This window comes from Pinus tabuliformis, chromosome 9 (assembly GCF_031772625.1).
Source record: "Pinus tabuliformis cultivar Carrire ecotype Pingquan chromosome 9, CPIR1, whole genome shotgun sequence".
Lineage (NCBI taxonomy): Eukaryota > Viridiplantae > Streptophyta > Pinopsida > Pinales > Pinaceae > Pinus > Pinus tabuliformis.
In genome coordinates, this window is record NC_142307.1 from 275,522,536 (window position 1) to 275,546,508 (window position 23,973).

The 23,973-nt window shown below is 39.3% G+C and overlaps 1 protein-coding gene across 1 annotated transcript in view; it reads right to left on the reverse strand.

Annotated features, from left to right (window-relative positions):
• Positions 1-4,985: 4,985 nt before the first annotated feature.
• Positions 4,986-23,973, reverse strand: part of LOC149148242 (uncharacterized) — a 64,069-nt gene continuing 45,081 nt past the window's right edge. Inside the window, exon 3 of the mRNA XM_089438859.1 lies at positions 4,986-5,347. Within this exon, the coding sequence (XP_089294985.1) occupies positions 5,177-5,347 (171 nt within the window). The 3' untranslated portion in view covers positions 4,986-5,176. The remainder of the gene's footprint in view (positions 5,348-23,973) is intronic.

Genomic DNA, 23,973 nt, shown 5'->3' on the forward strand with positions numbered 1-23,973 from the left:
CTTTCTTGAAGAATGTTGCTTTGTTGTTCTGAATTTGACATCTACTCACCGTAAAAGAATTTAGAAATTTGTACAACAGGTTGCACATTATTTCAAACTTTGATTGTTGCTTGTACTTATTGATTTATGTTCTGATTTTTTTAATTTAATGCATAGTAATTTTCAGATTCCAAAGCAGTATATTCTCCAATATTTTTGCTAATATATTTTTGCATTTGAATAGTAAAATTATCCAAGATTTGTGATTGAGATTCACTATCGTGATCATTATGAATACTATAGGAAGTGTGCACTAAATGAATAAATTAATCGTACATTATAGAGGCCACTTCATCATCATTTGTTTGCACCTCTATATTGGAATTCTCAATTATGTTAATGAATTTGGAAGGAGATTGAGCAAAGCTTGAAATAATTTCACATGGATTATGAATGGGAGGAAGAGAGAAAATATATTCAAACCAATCTAGTAATTCATATTTTGAAGGTTTTTCTTTAATTTTAAATCTCAAGCAGTTCAAAAGAAATTGAATGATAAAATCAATCTAAGACTCATTTTCAAACCTTCGTAAATATTTGATTTCGTCACATATCTATTCGTAGTTATAGCAGTCAAATTTGCAAAGGAACATTGTAAAAAATTGATCCCAACTGTGAATTGAGGCAACTGGAAGAGATTGACACCAGCTTCTAGCTTTTTCCAAGAATATAAGACTAAAAATTCTATATAAAATGCCTTCATCAATTCCTTGAAAAGTAGAATTTGAAATTTTTTGAATGAATTGTAAAGCATGATTAAATGTAGAAGTATTATTCTTACCATTAAACTTGACCTAAGACAAGAGCCTTACCACTTCTAGTGAAGTATTGGAAGATGCACGTCCAGAAATACAACTCCAAATTGGAAATTTAAGTGGAGACATTTTGATTAAATAAAATGTTAGGATACAAAGACTCCAATAGAAAACAAGTTTCAGGCCCTCCTTCTAGTGCCAAAATGTTGAAACCTTGAAATTCTCTACAAGAACATGGAGGATAAACACCTGGTTCGCACCTTAAAGTAACTCCTTTTCCATTTGGAATGGTGGATCTGACTGGTTTAACTAGGTCCAATTACCTTCTCTCATGACTGGTTGCACTTGGTCTCGTAATTTTGATATATCATGTTGCATTTCTTCCTCTTCTTCATGAGTCATGCTATTCATCTAATTCTAGGAATTTTTCTTCCAAATGTCAGGTCGTACAGATATCCCTATGCCCAAAAGAGTGAAATTAAACGTATGGTTGTAGAAATGTTAGAGGCTGATATAATTCAACCTTGTCAAAGTTCTTTCTCTGCTCCAGTAGTATTGGTGCACAAGAAGAATGGATCATGGCGCATGTGTCTGGATTATAGGGAGCTCAACAATCTCACTATTAAAGATAAGTTTCCCATTCCTGTCATTGATGAATTACTGGATGAATTGCATGGATCAATTTACTTCACCAAGTTGGATCTTCGTTCAGGATCTCATCAAATCATAATGAAGACTGAAGACATTCTAAAAACAACTTTTAGAACTCATGAGGGTCATTATGAATTTTTGGTCATGCCTTTTGGACTTACCAATGCACCTTCTACATTTCAAGGTTTGATGAATTCCATTTTCAAACCCTTCCTTAGAAAATTTGTGTTATTATTTTTTGATGATATACTAATCTACAGAAAGTTTTGGAAGGATCATATTGAACATGTTGACAGGGTGCTACAACTATTAGAGGAGAAATAATTATATGTAAAAGGATCCAAATGTTTCTTTGGAGTAAAAGAGGTGGAATATCTGGGTCATATTGTATCTCATGAAGGAGTTAAGGTAGACCCTAGCAAAATTAAAGCCATTAAGGAATGGAAAATCCCCACATCTATAAAGCATCTGCGAGGATTTCTCGGGTTGACAGGGTATTATCGCAAGTTTGTTAAGAATTGTGGGAGAATAGCAGCACCTATAACAACATTATTGAAGAAATATGCATTTTCATGGACTCCAGAAGTAACAAAGGCCTTCGAACATCTTAAAGAGGCAATGTGCCAAGCACCGGTCTTAGCTACACTAGACTTCACAAAAACCTTTATTGTGGAATGTGATGCTTCAGGAAATGGAATTGGTGTTGTTTTAATGCAAGATGAAAGACCCATTGCTTTTGAAAGTCATCCAATCAAGGGAAAGTTTTTACACAAAGCTATTTATGAGAAGGAAATGTTGGCAATACTACATGCACTTAAGAAATGGCGACCCTACCTAATGGGAAGACACTTCAAGGTAAAAACGGATCATGATAGCCTTAAATACCTTTTATAAAAAAGATTATCCTCTGAAGAGCAACAAAAGTGGGTCACAAAGATGTTGGGTTATGACTTTGAAATCATCTACAAAAAAGGGAAGCAAAATGTGGTGGCAGATGCACTCTCAAGAAAGGATGAGGATGTGGAAGCATTGTTGTGCGCCATTTCTAATATCCAACCAGATTGGATAAACGAAGCAAGGGAGGAATGGAAGCATGATGAAGAAGTGTGGGAACTTATTCAAAAGTTACAACAAGATTCCAGTACATCTGATACATTTAGTTGGAAAAATGATTCCTTATGGTACAAAGATCGCTTATACCTTTGTAAGAATTCACAACTCAAACAAAAGATTCTTATGGAATTACACACTTCTACCTTAGGAGGGCACTTGGGATTTTTAAAAACTTACCACAGGGTTAAGAAGGAATTTTTTTGGGATGGACTTAAATCGGATATTCAAAATTTCGTGGCGGAATGTTTGGTTTGCCAACAAAATAAAGTTGAAACAATTAAGACCTCGGGTCTATTACAACCTTTGTCCATTCCAAGCCAATGTTGGGAGGAGGTTTCAATGGATTTTATCATAGGTTTACCCAAGTTTGAGGGAAAGAGTGTCATCATGGTGGTAGTTGAGAGACTTACCAAGTATGCACACTTTTGTGCATTATCACATCCATTTAAAGCCAATACAGTTTCTACTGCATTTATGGAAATAATTCAAAAGCTACATGGAAACCCAAAGATTATTGTAAGTGATAGAGATCCCATTTTCACTAGAAATTTTTGGACAAAATTATTTTCTTGTCTTGGTACTCAGTTAGCTCATAGCTCATCTAATCATCCTCAATCTGATGGGCAAACTGAGAAAGTAAACAAATGTTTGGAAGGATATCTTCATTGCTTTGTATCTGATAAACAAACACAATGGGTCAAATGGTTGCCTCTGGCTGAATAGGCACTTCCTACCATACAGCAACGAAAATGACCCCATTTATGGCACTTTATGGTTATCAGCCACCATCCATCACATCATATTTAAGAGACAATTCTAAGGTTCAAGAAAGTGGAACATCACATCAAACATCAACAACAAGTCCTCCAACTTTTAAAGGATAACCTCGTATTGGCACAAAATAGAATGAAACAATAGGCAGATCAACATCATAGAGAAATGTCCCTCAATCAAGCTAAGAAGGATAATAAATTATCACCAAAGTATTATGGTTCGTACAAGGTGTTGCAAAAGATTGGTACTATGGAATACAAATTGGAGCTTCCTGTAGCATCTCGAGTGCACCTAGTTTTCAATGTGTCATGTTTAAAGAAGGTTATAGTCGACAAGCTCCCAGTTCAAACAATATTTCCAGAACTTGACGAGGAAGGAAAAATTATATTGGAATCAGAAGCAGTCACAGAAACAAGAACTTGACAGCTACAAAATCGATCAATTTCAGAGTATCTTATCAAGTGGAAGAATGTATCTGTTGAAGATTCCACATGGGAGGATGAAAATGTTATACATAAGAATCCCAAACTACTCAAGCGTTGAGGACAACACTTTTTTTGAAGGAGAGGGGCATGTTAGGTACCTATAATACTTACCCCATTACTATTGTAGTTGTATCCATTATTAATATTGTTGTGCCCCTATTGTCCCCATATTTTTATTACTGTGTCCCATAGAATCCCTCTTTTGTTATTTTTGTGGCTTTATATTATTATTGTTTGGTTGGTTGGGTTATATTGTGACTCCTTAGACTCCTATACATAGAAAGGAGGTTTTGTCATTTGTATCATCCAAGAATTGTTCATTTGTGTAATGTAAAGGAGGTTGCCCCCTCGAAGAGGCTGAATTCTGAGGCGTTGATCTTTCTTTTCTATCTTTTGGTGAGCTAGTTTCATAACACTTAAAATATAACTTTCATCCACCAATGGAGAAGAGACATCAGATCAACCCTCTTGTTGATCAGGCAAGAAAGTGATCCTTAAGATGATCTGGGGCTCAGCCATGCCACAACTAAAGCTTGCGTCTTTATGAAGAGGAATTTTAGAAATGTAGAATTAGTCTAAATGCAAAATTATTCTAAAATGCAAGCAAAAGGACCTAAATCTAATCCTATATCAATTATGCATATATAGATCTAACCCAACTGAGAGAAAGATATTTAAATGATTGGGATTTAAATACGTCTAGCTTATGATGAATATCAAGCTAACAAAGTAGTTCAATTAACTGACACTATGAATACCAAAACACATTCTATTCATACACCTCTTAACTGAAATAATCAATCAACAATGTTTATGAAGTAGTTCACAAAATGATATTTATTTTGAAATTAGTAATTCGAATGATTAAACGATACTATGAAGAAATAGTTCACAATATATCATTATTTGTTAAACGAATACTAAAATACAGATTTTTGAGTACATAGTTAGTCAAAAATCAGAATTCAACCCATAAGAGAAGAGATAGATAATAACATATGAATGAGAAAAATTACTCATACCGACAAAAGTGCGCAAATATGAAAAAAATGACACATTCCTACTATCATAAAATGAAACTAGTATTTAAAACAATAATATTAGAAATACCAATTTATTGAATCCATTTATATGGCTCTCGTATCCAACAATCCTCTACAATCTTTGAACTAATGTTGTCACAACAAGAGTTGCAGTAGTGCAAGCGTTGCTTATCATACATAATTCAGAATGCAAAAAAAAAATTCCTCAATAATCTCAAGATCTGAGATTTTCTCTCCTCTCACCTACAACTCTAAATCCCTATTACATAAATGTTTTTAGAATTCCAGAATTGCAGAGGAGAGAAGCCCCCTTTCTCTATTCTACAATTTGGTATTTATAATATTTACAAAAGAATTCAGAATAGGAAAGTTTGTTGAAGAATAAATCTTCTCCATCAATTTTCATTGGGCCAAAATTCCATTCTTCTATTGCTGGAGCATTCTTATTGATTGAGATCTTCTTCTCCTCATCTCTTCCATTGTTTTCCTACAAAAACAAATCAAAATTAAATTTAAAATGCAAAAATAAAATCAATTTGGAAAACAAAAATCCATTCTCACTAAATTATAAAAAAAAATTGAAAATAAATAAAATATATTAAAATTCAAACTTGTTCTTTCTGAGTCTAATTTGTTGTTGGAGGAGGAATTCTAAAGTTAATAAATTTTGTCCAAATTAATATAAAAAATAATTTTGTGTCAAATTCATCACTCTTCTTTCCACTGGATTTATGGGTTAATTAATGATGATATTTTCTAAAATAGACCATCCCAGATTTTTCTCCTCTATTATAGATTTCAAATGAGCTATTATGGGCTTAATTTGGTTGAGTAGATCTCAAGTTATGCCTCTTCAAAGATGAAGTACTAAAATAATTCGAATTCTAGAAAATGTCATGCCTTGTTAAAATCTTGAAAATTTAATAATAAAAACTAATTCTAATTAAATGTATAACTGAAAATAATTAATTGCTAATTAATTATAATTTGCTACATTAATTATATACATTCTATTTAAAAACAATTAAATTAAATTACAAACTAAAAATAAGGTTGAATTAATTACAATTTCTAATATAATTCTCAAAATATAAAATTAATTAAATTAATTACAAATTAACAAATTTACATATTAATTAAAATTAAATTAATTAATTTAATAAACAATAAATTAAATAATATCAAATATTATATACAAAATATTAAAATAAATTACAAATGTTAATAAACAAAACTTATATGAACATTTTTAAACAAAGGTTAGACCAAGATCATCTAAGCTATGAGGGACATCGGAGATCGGAGGATCGGGGATGAGAGAATATCGACGATCGGAGGTTTATGGATAAGATCCATCACAAAAGTTCTGAGGTGGGCAGACCTGATGTTGTAATATATTGTAGTTATATTTTCTATCGGATCTGGGGTATCAGAAGTTTCAAACAATAGTCGTTACAAAAGTCCCGAGGTGAGCGGACCCGATAATTTTATAATGAAGATTTAATCACATATTGGATCCAAGACACCGGATTTTTTAAACGTATGCCCCAACTAAAATTACGATTTATGAGCAGATGTGATATCTTTTAAAACTATATTTAAATGTCATATTGGGTCCAGAGGTTGGGAGGCTCTCATCAGAAAATTGTGATAGGGGAACTTGCGATATATGACTCAGTTGTGATATGATTAAGGCTTAAGGCCTTAGTGTGGTTCTTGGTCTTGGGGGCTATGAAAACAATGAAGTATTTACAAAATAAATAATTTACAAAAACAAATAAAAATGATAAATTAATGAAACACAATGATATTGTATATTTTATACATATTATAAGGCCAAGGTAGTGAAAAATATCCAATCTTCAATTAGGTGCCATTTGCAAACTGAGCAACCAAATGAGACAAAATAAGTACTGATGGAAAGCTTGCTAAAATTTGAACTCAATGAAACAATCGAAATAGAAATCCAATGAAAATAAAAAATGGTAAAATTGCAGGACACAAAACTAAATGAAAATCATAAAAGGTGTTTTAGCCAAATATTTAAGGAAAGGGTCCCCATTATTTGAAGTAATGGGGGGTGTTGGGTTTTCCCTACAACATGTTCCTAGCATCGACGAGGAGCTAATTGACCTATTCGTTGAGGGGGTAGATCGATTGGTTCTTCTTCACAAGGCAGCACGATGAGTCATGAACTTGTTGTAGGAGAGTGTAGGCCTCATTCACAACTTTGACAATGGAGTATTTTAAGGTGGCTGCATCGGTTAACTTATGTTCTATTTCATTTGATTATGCCATGGAAGGGTCTTACAATGCATTTCTTGTTGTAGCGAGGTTTTGATTGAGTTCTCAGTTAGCAGAGAATAAATCAGGGCATGTAGCATGGATATGGTCGCAACATTCAATCAATGTGCAAGGTGAAACACCTTTTGGGGCATTGGTAACAACATTAGAAAATGAAGGCCGCAATACCTAGAATTTTGCAGTGATCTCCTCTAGCTTCCCTTGGAATTGTTTCTAATCTTGGCGAAGCTTGTCACATTCTAATGTGAGTGTAGCAATTTGATTCTTTTGTTTTTCATGCTCTATAGTTAAATTGTTGTGCAATGTTGCGGCATTTTTTACGACTAGTTGAATAAAATTAAACAATTGGGATGAGGAGCAACCCTGGAAATCATCTTAGTGCATAGTGGAAGGATCTAGGAACCAACTTTGCAAGGGGGTCCCACTAGCGATGGAGGCGGGGAGTGGTGTAATTGAAGGAAATAGATGAAGTTGTAGTGACATTGGGTTGATAGTGTTGGTGAGTGGTTGGTTAATGATGGGTATCATGCTCTATAGTGGACCCAACTCTAGTAATAAAGACATCATGGAAGCAATGATGACTTCATTGTTGGATACTTTTGTGATGAACAAGAAAACAGATTCAACCTACATGTCCATCTTTGTTCCCAACAGTGTTCTAGAGGGTATAGTTTATGAGATGGTGGCAGACATGGATGTTGTATGTCATGATGGGTTGCGCAAGCTAGGTGATGCAACTAAAGTGTAGGGTGGAATTTCTTCAATGATGGGTGAGGCAGTATGGGATTGGGGTTATTTAATAGTGAGGGCGACAATGTGACTAATAGGGGTCAATTCCTTCTCTTTGGCCTCGACTGGAGGTTTGGTGGCTTTTGAGCCACAAAGTATTGGGATGGTAGGGTTGGACTATGAATGGGGTCCTACTACCATTATTATAGTAACTAGAGGGGTAGTAATCAAAGGATCTTGATGTATTAAACCTTAAAACACAACAAAGGTGGAAACTGAACCTATTGAGATCCTGATGTTGGAAATGGTTTCCTTCAAGGAGGTCATACGTTTCTTCAGTTGTTTGTTGACCAGTTGCAACTGCTCCTCGACTAAGCATTTTCTAGAATCCGCAATTTTTTCTCCTAGTATTATCTGGGGTACCATCCTATTGAAGAAATAAATGTGTTTTCCTTCCCGAATCTCCCCTACAATTCCTGGCCACGAACCGACCTCTGTGTGGAATTATTTGGCTATCAACATAAAAGTTTAGGGCCACATCTGGGAGGTATGGGGGTGAACATGGTGCTGCCTCACCCAAGTGCTCCCATGAATAATACCAACCAAATCTTTGATGAATATTCATCAATTAAGGACATTGAAACCCTTTTCGTAGTCTTGATGACTTCCAACATTTTCTTGCACTAGCTATTGAAGGAAGCCTCGTTTATTTTCTTACCGGTTGGCTCCCCCAAAGTTCTCCAAGATGAATACATGAGGGAAAATGGTTGGTCCTCTGTGATGGGAACTAGCTCTCGTCCCTCTAGTGGGCACCATTTCCACATTGTCAGAGCAACAATGAGAAATCCATAAATGAAATGGGTTGACTGCTTGTAGACATCTTCACAGGCTTCAAACATTTTTTGGAGAAGGAAATCACACCAATTCAGCTGGGTGCCTTTTATGTAGTGCTCCACAACCAAAATTGTATCCAAAATGCACTCATTCTTTGAAGAATGATGCATCAGATTCCCCACAATAATGTAGCATGCAAACTTGATTTTTGATTTGTAGATCAGGTCTATGCGTATTCCGTTTCCTCCTCTCTTTATATCATACTTGTTGTAGTAGTCATTATTCCCTGCCTTCTTTGTTTGCTTAGAAGTTGTCTGGAATGAAATTGAAATCGTGTCTCTTCCCTCCAATAAACCCATGAGCCTTTGAATGTCCATTGCATGAATTGGGTATTCTTTGTTAATTCAGAGCGATCCTCCAGGAATTTTTCTAACCAATAAATTTGTGCATTTAATTGTTGCCATTTTCATCCCAAACACAGGTAGACTTCTCAAATTTAGTAAGGTGGACTACTGGATTCCTCTGAAGACAAATTTGACTTTGATTGTTACACTCCCATCTTTCTGCGTGACTTAATTTGTGTAAACTTCACATTTCATGGCCGGAAACTAGAAGGAGTTTGAGAGATCGTTGTTTACCAACACATCCTTATCATATTTGATGTAAAATAGCTCCCTCAACACAATTATCTCATCCAATCCAAGCTCTTGAACAACGAAAATAGTTTTCATCATCTCAAAGCGGCGCTCATAAACACAAAATATGAGGGCTAGTATATGACTTTACGACGATAGAACTTAGAACCAGACTGGAAACTAAGCGACTCTACCACCTTAGCTTTGGACTTTGAGTAATTCGACATTTCCATGAAAATTAAGTAGACTAGATCGACATGATATTTCTAATGAGACCTCCTAACTAATTACTATGAAAACTTTCACTATGCATACTCAATCATGTTAATATTATCATCGACTGAGCTGGTCCTGACTCGAATGATGCAATACTAAAAAAGGAAAGGTGGAGTTGATGGGTAATTATGTTATCATGATGGAAGAAGCTTAGGAATTTATTATTTCTATAATGGGAAATATTTAACGGAAATCTGGGCTGACACTTGAATTATTGTCTAATTATTACAGAAATGGCTCTTAACACATGTGACTCCCCATGACCACAATTAGTTGTGGTGTGTTGGAAGAACATACACAACTGGGAGATATCTGATAGGATTTTTTTTTGGACATGTAAAGAATATAATGACCAGGAAAAAAAAAAAAAAACCGACGCAACTAAATGACTCCTACCTACTCTTACCTACTCCTACCTATGGTCTCCTTTCAGATATCCAATGAATTATGAGTAACCTTGTTTGATTTGTGAGGATTTCAGGCGTGCACCATTCACCCAACCTGGTAGTAATTCCTAGTCCAATTGCACAAGCTTAAAAACTCATGACTCTTTCACTTCCGCAACAACAAACAACCCTAACCAATACATCTACGGATTTATGGGAAACTTCAAGAATTTGCTATCATATAGCAGAACATTCCCTCCGATTGTGAATTATTTTCTCTTAATATGCATGTCATGCCATCCCTTTTGCCTATTATTTTCAATCATTTGATGAAAATCTTCCATAAACCTAGCCTCATCGATCTCTAATAGTTCATCTAGCCTCTTTTGAATTGACTCCAACTCTGCCATATGAGTGGCCTGAGGTATGAAAAGGTTGGGAATAGAAAATTCAGTTGGCACCATAGCTTCTTGTCCATACACAAGATGGAATGGTGTATGTTTGTGTAACTTCTTAATAGTTATGCAGTATTCCCATAGAGTCGGTGGCACTCTCTCATCCCAATCATCCCGGTTGGCTAAGCATATCTTGGTCAAACCCTTCTCTAATATATTATTGAAGGCCTCCACGATACCATTAGCCCGAGGTTGATACGTGTTTCTCTTGTGGTGTTGTATCATGAAGTTTTAAAGTAAGGAGGTAACTGTTTCATTTATGAAGTGGGTTCCCTAATCATTTGTGAGACTCCTGGGGTACCCAAATCTGGATATGATGTTCTGAAATATGAATCTAGCGGCAATACCTGCAGTACAGTCCTTAACCATTGTTGCTTCTACCCATTTGGTGAGTTACTCTATTGTGGTGATTATATACATGGCATGAGAGTGACATTTCGATGGATTGATAGGTCCTATAATGTTTATGACCCATTTCTCAAATATCTACAGTGCATGTACTAGTTGTAATGGAGGTTCATCGTGGTGTGGTGGCCTTCCAACCCTTTGGAAAAAATCACATCCTATGGAATATTCTTTTTCATCTTTGAAAATCATCAGCCACCATAGAATTTCCTGAAACACTTTCCTTGTGGTACCCTTTCCTCCAACATGGCCACCCGCAGCTCCTGAATGACATTCCCATAGTACATTATGTCTCTCATGGTGAAGGACACATCTGTGCATCACCTGATCAAGGCAAAATTTATACAGTTTCCTCACAATCAATTGATAATCAACATCTCAAACAACCATATGTCTCCTTCATGTGGTTGTGTATTCTTTTGAACATTTACTTGTAGCTAAAAATGTGGCAATGTCTTCCAAGTAATATGGTACTACGTCAATCCGAAATAGATCAACATCTGGTAGATTCTCATTCCTAGATCCTCCACTTTCTTTTGATTCTAGTCGTGAGAGGTGATCAGGTCCCACATTCAATCGACTAGACTTAAAAATTACTTCAAATGTAAATTCCTAGAATAAAAATAGCCACTTGCAAATTATTCCTTCAAGTATAGGCTTGTTCACTAAATATTTCAAAGAGGAATGGTTAGTGAAAAACTTAAACGAGCCTCCCAACAAATAGTGTCTAAATTTTTGAAGCAAATATATTGTCACCAGTGCCTCTTGCTCATTTGTGGTATATTTATTTTCTGGCGTGGACAATTTTCTGCTAGAAAAATTAATTTGGTGGTCGAGGCTCCCTTCCCCTAGTTGAGCCAGAACAACAACCAAAGAAGCACCTAATGCATCAATGTGGACATGGAACTGTTTGTTCCATTTGAGGTAGACTAGGATTGACGTACTTACTAATTTTTATTTTAGTATGCTGAGTGAAACCTAAAATTGTTCTGACCATATGAATCATTCATCATTCCTCAACAATTTCTCCATAGGTGTAGTAATTGAGGCATAGTTGTGGATAGACCTCTTGTAGTACTCGGTATGTCCCAAGGTGGATCTAAGTTGTTTTACACTTGTGGGTGGGTCCATATTCACTATCACTGCAACCTTAGTAGAATATACACATACTCCTTTACATACTATGTGGCCCAAAAGCATGCCAAAAGGGACTACAAGTATGCACTTATTCAAATTTAGTGAGATATGTAACTATGTACATTGATCGAACATGATCCTGAGTAGACGGGAGTGTTTCTTCAGTATACTATAGACCATCTAGTCATCCATATAGACTTCTAGGAACTTATGGATGTAATCCCTAAAGGTGGAAATCCCAATAATTGAGAACACTGCAGGTGCATTCTTGAGACCGAATGGCATAATGTGATAGGCATAGGATCCCCATTCCATGGTAAATGTAGTTTTCTTCATATCCTCCTTTGCGATCTTGACTTGGAAATAACCAAAGAATCCATCTATAAATGAGTAGGCTTCATTCCCCACTACATTATCTATAGCTTCATGATTAAATGGTGTAGGAAATAGATTATGCACACAAGCATTGTTCAAACTGCATAGTCCACATAGACCCGTACCTCTATAGCATCTTTCTTGTTTTGTATCACAATCAGACTTACCCATTCTACCTCATCCACTAGAAATATAAGCCTTGTTGCTAACATCTTGTCTATCTCTTTCTTCACTTTCTCCTTAACCCTCGGGTTCAGTCTGTATGGTCAATGCTTTAATGGCTTTACATTTGGTTTTAACTCGATTTTCATCTCCCCTAGATGTCCCTTGATCCCTTTCAGTTCTGCAACTGATAAAGGGAACAAGTCTTCATATTCTCTTAGGAGGTCAAAATTCTCCTTAATAGTTTTCTCATCCCAATAATCTCAAATTGAGGCTAAACTTGGTTTGTCATCAGTCCTGATGTTATGTTTCCGCAACTTCAATAGGAGTAAGTGTGGAGCATTGATTACAGGTCCATCCTTCATGCCCTTTCCCTTTCAGTTTCATGGAATGAGACGTGTCATAATTCCTCTAGATCATCCTCATCCAGCTCTCTATCCACCTTCCCACAGGTTACTACTCCATGATATCTAGACTTGTAGATATCCTCTAATTTCCTTTGATCTATGAAACCATCCATTCGCTGACCCATTATCAGAAAAATCCAATTGAAATTCTGCAGTGCCTTTGTTAGCCTCTTGTCATTGTTTGAGAAAGAAAAGTTGTTGACAAACTAATCAAGCAAATTATCCTAGTCTCCAGTCTGTCTCCTTATTTCTTATTGTACATATCAAGATTTTGGAAAGGTTCCCAGGGTGTGTATAAAGCCATGCACCCATAGTTCATTTAGAAATTCTTCTCGATTCCATATGTCCTCACAATTTTGCAAATGTTGTCGAGGGTTAGAGTCCCCCCTGTATTTGGAAAAATCTTAAGGGTGCTCCCCACTTGTCTAGATCTTGATTCCATGGCTATTTTGATTTTATCCCATTCTCGAAGGTAGTTATGGTGAAATCCCCACCACCTTGTATGTGTCGCTTGTGATGCAAAATTTAGTAAAAGTACTTTGTTTTTTTCAATAAAAGTTGCATCAATCCAGTTGATAAATGAATTTATTGAATCTATACCATTAAAGATAGGGAAGCCTTGTACCTCAATGCCAATCCAATTGACCTAACAGACTGTGGCTCAAATTCTAATGTTGATTTCATATCCACCCTGCTGTCAATCATCCTAAGCGACTTCTGAGCCAACCTTCGAACTCTGAATGCTTCCTCAGCTGATAGACCCTTCAACTGTTGGGTTGATGTAGTCCTCCCTTCTTCCTGTTGGTAATATATACAGTTGATCCAACAATATTGGCTCTTATTTGTCATCTATTTGATCCAGGTGGATATTGGTGGCCACCTGCCAAGTCCACCTGGACCCCCACCATTGTTTTTCTCAGCATTTTCAGTTTCCTTAATTGTAGCACAACTTACTATTTTTAGCAGTTTTTCGGGTCCTAAACTTCCGGAGCTGTTTTGAGACCCTAAACGACGTTTTTTGGGGAATCCGGGGGAAACATGGGTCGATGGAATGGACCAATGTTGCCCGTTCCAACAATGGTAGTGCTCAGATAGATCTTTCTAACAAGATATTGTATGCATCAAACGGAGATCATATGCCAAAGTTACGACCCCGGGAAGTTGATGTACCAATTTACCCCAAACGGGGCCCACAGTTTGGCGTTTCATCTCCTAGGGTTAGGTTTTGTAATGTTAAGGGTTTTCCATTGTTTCTCAACAATAAATAGGCCTTCGAGCCTCATTGTAACGCAGTTTAGAGGCCTGTAGCCATCACATCTCTTCTCGGAGATAAGCTACCATCGCCCTAGCTGGTTTATTTCCATTTCTGGTTGTAAGCATATTTCAGTATTTTCCATTAATGAAATGAAGTATTATTTCCGCTGCATCTTTGTGTATATGGTTATCTCTATAATTTGTTGCGTTCCTGTTTAAATCCGGATCAGTGGTATCAGAGCGGTCTGCTTTTTCTTTGTTTTTCTTTGCATGTCCCCAACAAGGTCGGGATATAAGGAGTTAGCGCTTGAACTGGTTGAACCTTTGCAAGACCAGCCTCGCAAATCCCAACGGCCTCCCATGGCGGATGAGAAGAAAGACGAGGGGGCAGGATATCCCATCAAAATCTTACTCGAAGAAGCCCTCGAGCGACAATGGAATGCGATGATGGACAGCTTTGCCCAGATCCTTCAGCGGCTACCCAGAAGCGACGCATCGGCTTCCAGCAGCTACTCTGGAAACGCCACACCCTTTAAGGTACAAGTTAATTTTGAAATCCCCATATTCGAGGGTCAGATAGACACAGATGTCGTAGATAAATGGTTAAATCTGCTAGAGGGTTATTTTTCTGTTCATGGATTTTCGAGTCGGGAAAAGATTGTTTTTGCTCTTCTCAAAGCAGCCCCCCATGTCAAGGACTGGTGGGAAACCTACTGCGAGCAGAAGGATGAAAGTACTGGCTCACTATTTTCAGCCGCACCCACCTGGAATTCATTCCGGGATGCCATCAAGGAGCAGTACTACCCTATTGGAAGCTATGAGGATGAATACATAAAGTGGACCACGCTGCGGCAGGGAAGGGACCAAGACGTGCCGGAGTTCACCAATATTTTCCATACCCTTCGCACAAAGTTGGGTATCAAGGATTCAGAGCAACATTTGATACTCAAATACCGTGGCTGCATGCACAAGTACATCCAGGAAGAAATACAATTCCTAAACATCTCCTCGCTCGGCGCAGCATACCGATATGCCGTCAAGGTCGAGCAGAAGTTTAAACAAAAGAAGCGAGACTTTGGATCTGCGATTCCAAAGAAGGGGAAAGGTGCCCCTAAACCATAGAACAAAGGAAAAAGCCAAGGCAGGACAACCCAAGACAACCAGCCGAAGCTACAAGCAAAGAACAGCGCCGCGAAGCCGAGAAAGGACACTGGAAAATGGTGTGAGTTCCATAAGAGCTCCACTCACAACACAAGTGAGTGTCGGGCCAAGCAGTCATTGGTGGCTGAGCTAAAGGTTTCAGAATCAGATGCATGTTCCGACTCTGAGTCAGAACCCGATAAGGGAAATGAAAAATGGAAGCAGATCATTGATGCGGATCCCAACACCACTGTTGCTACCGCAAAGATCCAGAAAAATGAACCCGAAGATCCATAGGAGGAGGAGCGTCTCTTCCACTCCCAGATGTGGGTAAAGGGCTCGCGATACAGTTCATTGTTGATAGCGGGAGTCAAAAGAACCTCATTTCGATAGAGGTCGTGAAGCGGTTGGGCTTACCGACCACAGCACATCCACAACCATACACCATTGGGTGGCTTCACCAAGGATGAGATCTTCGCGTGAGCCAGCAGTGTCGCCTTCCATACAACATCAAGCCCTTCACGGATGAGGTATTGTGTGACATTGCTCCCCTTGAAGTTTGTGATGTATTACTAGGACAACCATACTTGTGGAAGCAACACGCTGTGTATGAATCAAGGCCCCGTGCTGTTATTATTACATTGAGAAATAAGTTGTACAGGATACCAGAGGTAGCACCACCTACCGCCATCTCTTTGATTACTGCAAAACAATGCAGTAAGATCATTTCCAAAACCAGGAAATTTGTTTTCCTGATGATACGCCCTCAAGGAAAGAAGAAGACAGTGGCCGCGGCCTTTAGACGGGGTCCCTCTGCACAACAACTACAGATGGACAAGGTTGTGGAGGAGTACGAGGACATCTTCACCTCCCCTGCAGGGGTTCCTCTGCACTGTCAAGTCAAGCACTCCATCGATCTGACCCCAGGTGCGCTGCTACCCAATGGACCAATTTATCGGTGCTCTGTTCTGGAGAACAATGAAATCAAGAGGGAGATTCAGGAGCTCCTGCAGAAAGGTCACATCCGTCCGAGTTCATCGCCTTGTGGGAGCCCGATCGTGTTGGTACAGAAGAAGGATGGGACGTGGAGACTCCGTATTGACTATCGGGCGCTGAACAAGATCACTGTCTGTAATAGGTACCCGATCCCGCGGATTGATGACCTCCTAGACCAACTAAAGGGGGTGAAATATTTCAGCAATATCGATCTGAAATCAGGATATCACCAGGTACCAATCGAACCCTCTGATGTGTGGAAGACTGCCTTCAAATCCAAGGAGGGCCTCTTCGAATGGTTGGTTATGCCTTTCGGATTGACGAATGCTCCTGCAACCTTCATGAGGCTAATGGATGACATCTTGCGGCCATTCACCAACTCCTTTGTAGTAGTATACTTGGATGACATTCTGATCTTCAGCCAGAGTTGGGAAGAGCACCTCCACCACATCCGACAGGTTCTCCAAACACTGCGGCAACACAAGCTATGTGCCAATTTGGAGAAATTCACTTTTGGCATGACCTAGGTTCAGTATCTGGGATACATCATTGATGAACAGGGGGTGCATGTCAATCCAGCCAAGATCCAAGTCATTCGAGATTGGCCCTCTCCAACCACTCTAACAGAGCTCCGCAGCTTTCTAGGTCTTGCCAACTTCTACCGCAGGTTTGTGTTGGGGTTTTCTCATATTTCTTGGCCCTTGAGTCGAGTCACCAAGGGAGGGGTGAAAGAAAAATTCTTTTGTTCTGAATCTCAACAGAAGGCATTCATGGAGTTGAAGGATCGCCTCTGCACGACACCAGTGCTCGCGTTACCAGATTTACAACAACCATTTGAGGTCGAGACAGATGCCTCTGACTATGCTATTGGGGCAGTCCTTACTCAACATGGACATCCAGTGGCATATCACAGTGAAACACTTTCAGACACAGTCCGGAAGTACCCCACTTATGATAAAGAGATGTATTCCATTGTACAGACCTGTCGACAATGGAAGCATTACATTTTGGGGAAGGAAACGGTCATCCACACAGACCACCGACCCCTGCAGTCCATACAGACCCAAGGGAAATTGCAGAATGATCGCCATCAGAAGTGGTCTACATACTTGCAACAGTTCCACTTGAATATCAAGTATAAGAAGGGTAGCACCAATAATGTTGCAGATTGCCTCAGTCGACCACCGATCATGGCGTTAACCACCGTGCTCAACTCTTGTGGGCACGAGACTTCTGATTGGCCACTTCTCTACAAAAGCGACCCAGAATTCGGCCACACATACCAGACACCCTTGGAGGGTCGGCATGTTCCAGATTTTCACCTCCAGGATGCTCTATTATGCCACCTCGGTCACCTTTGTGTTCCTTCAAGCGAGCGTGCCAAGATGATTTGGGAAGCACACTACAGTCAGGCTGCTGGGAATTTCGGGGTCGAGAAAATAGTGACAGTACTGCAAAATTATTTCTATTGGCCGAATCTTCGACAGGATGTTGGGAAGTACATCAAATCATGTACTGCCTGTGCCATTGCCAAATCGACCATTAAGAAGTACGACCTCTATACCCCGTTTCCTACCCCTAGTCGACCTTGGGAATCCATCTCCATGGATTACATGTCAGGCCTTCCTTCCACTAAGCATGGAAATGACTGTGTTTTTGTGGTCGTCGACAGGTTCTCGAAGATGGCCATTATGGTGGCCTGCAAGAAGAATATCACAGCAGAAGCCACTGCTAAACTCTTCTTTGAACGAGTGTGGGTGCACTTTGGGATCCCACAGTCTATCATCTCAGATCGGGACAGTCGGTTTCTTAGCACATTTTGGTCCAGTCTCTGGTCAATGCTGGACACCAAACTCACGAAGTCCACAGCCTTCCATCCTCAAACTGATGGCCAGACAGAGGTTGTCAATAGGATGATTGTGCACATTCTGTGCATGTATAACTCAAAGCATCCACGCACATGGGACGAGAGCCTCCCCTATGTTCAGCACAGCTACAACCGAGCTCTTCACAGCTCCACTGGCCATAGCCCTTTTCAGGTGGGTTTGGGATTCCAGCCACTATGCCCCATTGATGTGGCCATGCCACTTGCAGCTACTCACATAAATTCAGCTCATGTCCAGTCCGAAACAGATAAGGCCACCAGCTTCATTGAGCGCATCCAACATATTCGCCAGCAGGTCCATGACATTCTTGAGAAATCAAATTCCAAGTACAAGCAGCGACATGATCAACATCGGGTGCCACACAAGTTTTAGGTGGGCGACAAAGTCTGGTTGCATTTGCAAAAGGAATGCCTTACTGGAGCCTATCGGAAATTGAGACCACTTCGATATGGTCCTTACACCATTACTAAGGCTATGGGAGACAATGCATTTGAGCTCAGCATTCCCCCATTCCTTGGCTTGCACCCAGTGTTCAATGTGGACCGCCTTCGGCCATACTTTCCACCATTGCTAGACACATCCGACATTGCAGAACAACTCAAACCCACAGAATTAAATCCAGATTGCATGGAACAAGCTGCAACTGATCGGATCATGGACACACAGATCAAGAACACTCGCCAACAGAATATCCAACTGTATCGAGTTGTCAAAGCAGGCCAACTCCTTCAACAGGGCAAGTGGCTCACCAGGGAACAAGTTCAGCAAAAGTTTCCTCATCTCATGGAGGAGCTCAACGCAATGGGGACCATTGCTTCCTAAGGGGGGAGGAATGATCTAAGTGGATATTGGTGGCCACCTGCCAAGTCCACCTGGACCCCCACCATTTTTTTTCTCAGCATTTTCAGTTTCCTTAATTGTAGCACAACTTACTATTTTTAGTAGTTTTTCGGGTCCTAAACTTCCGGAGCCGTTTTGAGACCCTAAACGATGTTTTTTGGGGAATCCGGGGGCAACATGGGTTGATGGAATGGACCGATGTTGCCCATTCCAACAATGGTAGTGCTCAGATAGATCTTTCTAACGAGTTATTGTATGCGTCAAACGGAGATCATATGCCAAAGTTACGACCCCGGGAAGTTGATGTACCAATTTACCCCAAACGGGGCCCACAGTTTGGCGTTTCATCTCCTAGGGTTAGGTTAGGTTTTGGAATGTTAAGGGTTTTCCATTGTTTCTCAACAATAAATAGGCCTTCGAGCCTTATTGTAACACAGTTCAGAGGCATGTAGCCATCACATCTCTTCTCAGAGATAAGCTACTATCGCCCTAGCTGGTTTATTTCCATTTCTAGTTGTAAGCATATTTCAGTATTTTCCATTAATGAAATGAAGTATTATTTCTGCTGCATCTTTGTGTATATGGTTATCTCTGTAATTTATTGCGTTCCTGTTTAAATCCAGATCACTATTGGTTATGTGAATCTCGATCCTTGATAGGGTCTATAGGTTGGATCACCCTAACCCCTCCTACCTCAAATGTTACCATTTCCTTGTTCAAGTCGATTATGGAATAGTTCTCAAAGGCCTAGTCTATCCCAAGTAGCGCGGGGTAGGGGTCCTTGTCCCCCATGATGTCTATTACTTTGAAATTTGCATGGGTCTTCACCCCCACTACATCCACTTCCATGTCTTCCAGTTACCCAATCGAAAGGATACAATACTGATTCGCCATCCGCAACTAGATTGGTGAGAATGTCAATTGAATTTTTCCAAGGGCTTCTGATGAGCACTAGTATTGCAGAAAGAATGCTACAACTCTTCGGGCTACCAAGTTTACTTTATCAACCTGCGGTTCATATAAAATTGGAGGTGACAGTGTTGTATACACAAGTAAAAGTGATGGGTCTTCGCTTTGTCACTGCTCAGCTGGCAATAGACAACTAGGGTTTTTCAAGAAAGACTTTTATGGATTCAAAAGAATCTTGATTACTGAAGAGGGAAAGAGAAATCTACTCTAAGAGAAATCTTGTCTATGGCAATAAGGAAAAAGACTGAAATCAAATGTTAAAAACACACCATTTTATAACTAACTGCTAAGAGACTATGCTAAAAAAAGAATGCTAAATTGACATGTTTGTAATCCTACTTTCCTAAGCATGTAAATTCGAAACATCAGACATTCTACTACTGTGCATGTAAATGGCTGAACTAAATGTGTTTTTCCCTTTTGTCTTTTTTATGGAAAAGTGTGAAATCTAATCTCTTTTGGTGATTTGGTAGGTGGCTTAGGGATGTTGTTGAATGGTTAGAAAGTTTGGGAGGCTAGAAGGTGAAATTTTCTAGCTTGCTAGAGGCTTCTCCTTCAATTCAACCTCAAAACATGCCACTACAGGAAAACCTACATGATGTCCTAAAAACCTACAAGATTCCCTGTATTTCTATAGGATATGTTACACTAAAAAATGTCACCATGACTATTTGCAGTTTGTATGGCTCCATCACCTGTCATACTATCCTCCTTGGCAAGTCTCATGCCTCTGATTTCCATGTCAAACTCAAAGAAAGAGAGAAAAGTCATTTAAAGTTAAGTTATCTCTGGTATACAGTTTCTCTCAGCCTTACCTGCGGGTACGCAATCCAAGTTCACAATACCTGCGTACTTGTACGCTCTGTCTGTAAAGCAATGGGTGCGTACTCCTGTAAAGGTCAATAAGCGCAAGTTTCACTCCAAAAAAGTTACTTGTGGTTATTTCTAGAGCATTCTAGAAGCTTGTTTGACGTGTATGGAGCGCCTCCAGATGGTTCATGTATCCCTATGGAAGAGGAGCTTATCCCATCAAGAGGGGAGCTAACCCACCCAAAGAGGGGCTTATCCCATTGATGGTGGACCTGATTAACTTCCTCTACAGCACTATAAATACATGCATTGGACCAGAGGGAGGGGAGGTTGAAAGCTAAAAATTCCTAAGGGTAGATGCTGCTGAGATTAGGACTTCCTTGTAGAAGCTTGTGAGGAGAGATTGTCATCCTTTCTTGTTTCATTTGGAAGTGGGTGAGCTGATAAAAGTAAAGGAAAACTCTTGCTGGACCCTGGGAGGAACTTGCACAACACCAAGGCTCAGGTTGTAATTGTTTCTTTTGTTTCCTATTAATACAAATAAGTCCATTCTTCTCAACAATTTGTTATTTATGAGTTGTTTCATATACTCCTTGGTCTATATGTTAAATATGCTTTGTTTTATGAGATATTCAGGTGCTATTTAATCGTTTGATTGTTAGTGAATGCAGGTTTCGAAGAGAAGGAGGAGCTCATCCGGATCGACGAGGCTGGACTACTACAACAACGTTGGACTACAGGTAGGATCTAAACACTTGGTTTCTTATATGGTAAATGCATATTTAGAGAAGGATTGCTCTTATTTGTCTTGTTTGTCACTAGAAAGTCTTAGGCTTCTAGGGAGGTTGGTTGTGTCCGCACTATCGACTCTTTCCGCATGACAAAATGGCGACTCCGCTGGGGAACTCCATTGATGTGAATGTGTTTTCCTTTGTCTGAAACTTTGATCTGAGAAAAGTCTTTTTCTTTCTGGTTTTTGGTTGTCTGACTGTGTGTTTGGGTGGGCTAGCTTAGGGTTAAATTAGTTTTTAGTTTTTCTTAATTTTGCTAGAAGTACGCAGCCTCTGAGTTCAGCACAGTGCGTACTTGTACGCACTGCGACTGTGTGCACAGAGCGTACCCGCACCTGTGTAAACAGGTTGCCTGCGTACCCTGTCAAAATTGAGAAAATTTCAATTTTCTCCTTTTTGCCTATTAGATTTTGCTTTTAATTTGTTTTTTCCACCCAGATCCACTGGTTACCTACCAGAGATCTTCATCTGAACTTGTTTCGTCAGCGTCAAGTGTTTTAGTGGAATTCATAGAGATTTTGCCTTAGGGTTTGATTTTTAACTGGTCCTGTAGTGACTTTGACGTTAGAGGTTGTCAAACTTTGGATCTCCCTGGTTTTGTTCAACCCTCTTAGGAGTCAGGCCTGTCATAGAATTCACCCTTGTGAGAGACCTACCTTTGTGTCTTCTCTTTGCAAATCTTGAAAAGTTGTTGATTGAACGGTGAATTTCATTTTACAAAAAAGAACAAAAGATTTTGATTTTTGTTTTTGACTAGTTTTTGGTTCTGCATTAACTAGTCCTTAGTTGCATTTTGACTAAGTAAAACATCCAGGAATCATCTTTAGTAGACTTTTGCCTTGTTTGATTTAGTTTTTAGGTGCATTTCTCTAGATTTTCTTATTAGGTGAATTTTCGTTTGATTTGCTTTTCAGTAGCTTTGGTTTGATAGATTTGCAAAAGGTTTGCTTTTGATTTTTAAATGCTTTGTTAAGTAGGAAAAAATCCAAACTCTCCTTTGAAAGAAAAGTTTGCTTAGTGGCATTTGAGTCTTTGAATGAAAAGGGCATTTTCGCAAAATAATTAGTGGTCATGAGTTGCATGCTTGGAAAAGATAAAAAGATTGTTTCTTTGATTGTCTGTTAAGAAAGTTGCTTTTATCAATTTTTCATTTTCCAACTCTCTTAGCTAGGGAATTCATTGAAAAAGAAAAGTAGCATAAATCATCCTAAGTGCATCTTTGTAGTGGTTTGAGTCGAGTCTACACATGATCAGTTTCATCTCCGCTACCTTTTGTCTTAAAGAAAAGCCATAAAAATTAACGCTTAAAGTAAAATCAACTTAGTAACTTTTTATTTACTAGGGCTCTGAAACACCAATATAGATCAGGCTAGTGTCTTGGAGTAGGAGAGTAATTAACTCTCCAAGACAGCAAAACCAAACAAGTAGCTGATCTTGTGGTAGGATAAATCCAACTATTTCATTTATACTCTGGGAAAGCTCCTCTTAAAGGAGAAGCACGAGCTCGTGTCCGAACCAGTGAGGGGATCAATCCTCCCTCGTTGGGAACGACGCCAGACACGCACGTATTACAAACGGTAAACCTTGGATTAACCATTGTTGAGGAGCCAGGGGTCACTTGTCGGTAAACCTTGGATTATTGTCAAGGAGCCGGCAAGGGGATTGAGCTTGATACTCTGCCCTTGCGTGCTGTCGGAGTGTAGACTGTTCCCCCAGGTGTATTTGTTGCTGTTGGTAACCTTAGTGACCATTATCTTTAGGATTCTACCTGAGGTGACGGTGGAGGGAAGATCCCACTGTACCTGGAGTAGACGTCGGCTAGACTCACTTGGATTTTCCGGGGGGTTCACTTCACTCGAGACGGTTAAAGTGGAGGAACTTGTGCCGGTCTATTCATTAAGCAGGTTGCCAGGGTAACTGTTCCACCCACCACTTTTGTACTGAATTCGGCGATGTTGGGTTTCATCACCAACTAGTGTTTTCGGTCCGGAAGGCTACTGTTTGTGCATGGTTTGACGCCCTAGATTCTTTAGGCGTGTGATTCAAATTTGTTTGGTTCTTTAGAGACTTTAGGTGGTTTGTTTTGAGATTTTACTTTGTTTGCGTGTGCAGTAGTTAAAAGTTTTTAACTGTGGCGGAATTACCGAGACAGTCCCGTAGACTTCGGGGCCAATCTCCTGAGGTTGTTTCCGTGGCCGAATTGTTGAGGAGATCCCGTAGACTTCGGGGTGAACCTCCTCGAGACGACCCGAGTCATTACGAAGGTTTGAAAGTCCTTGTAACTCCTCCTAGTGGCAGTAAACTAGGTTCACCTGAAGAAGG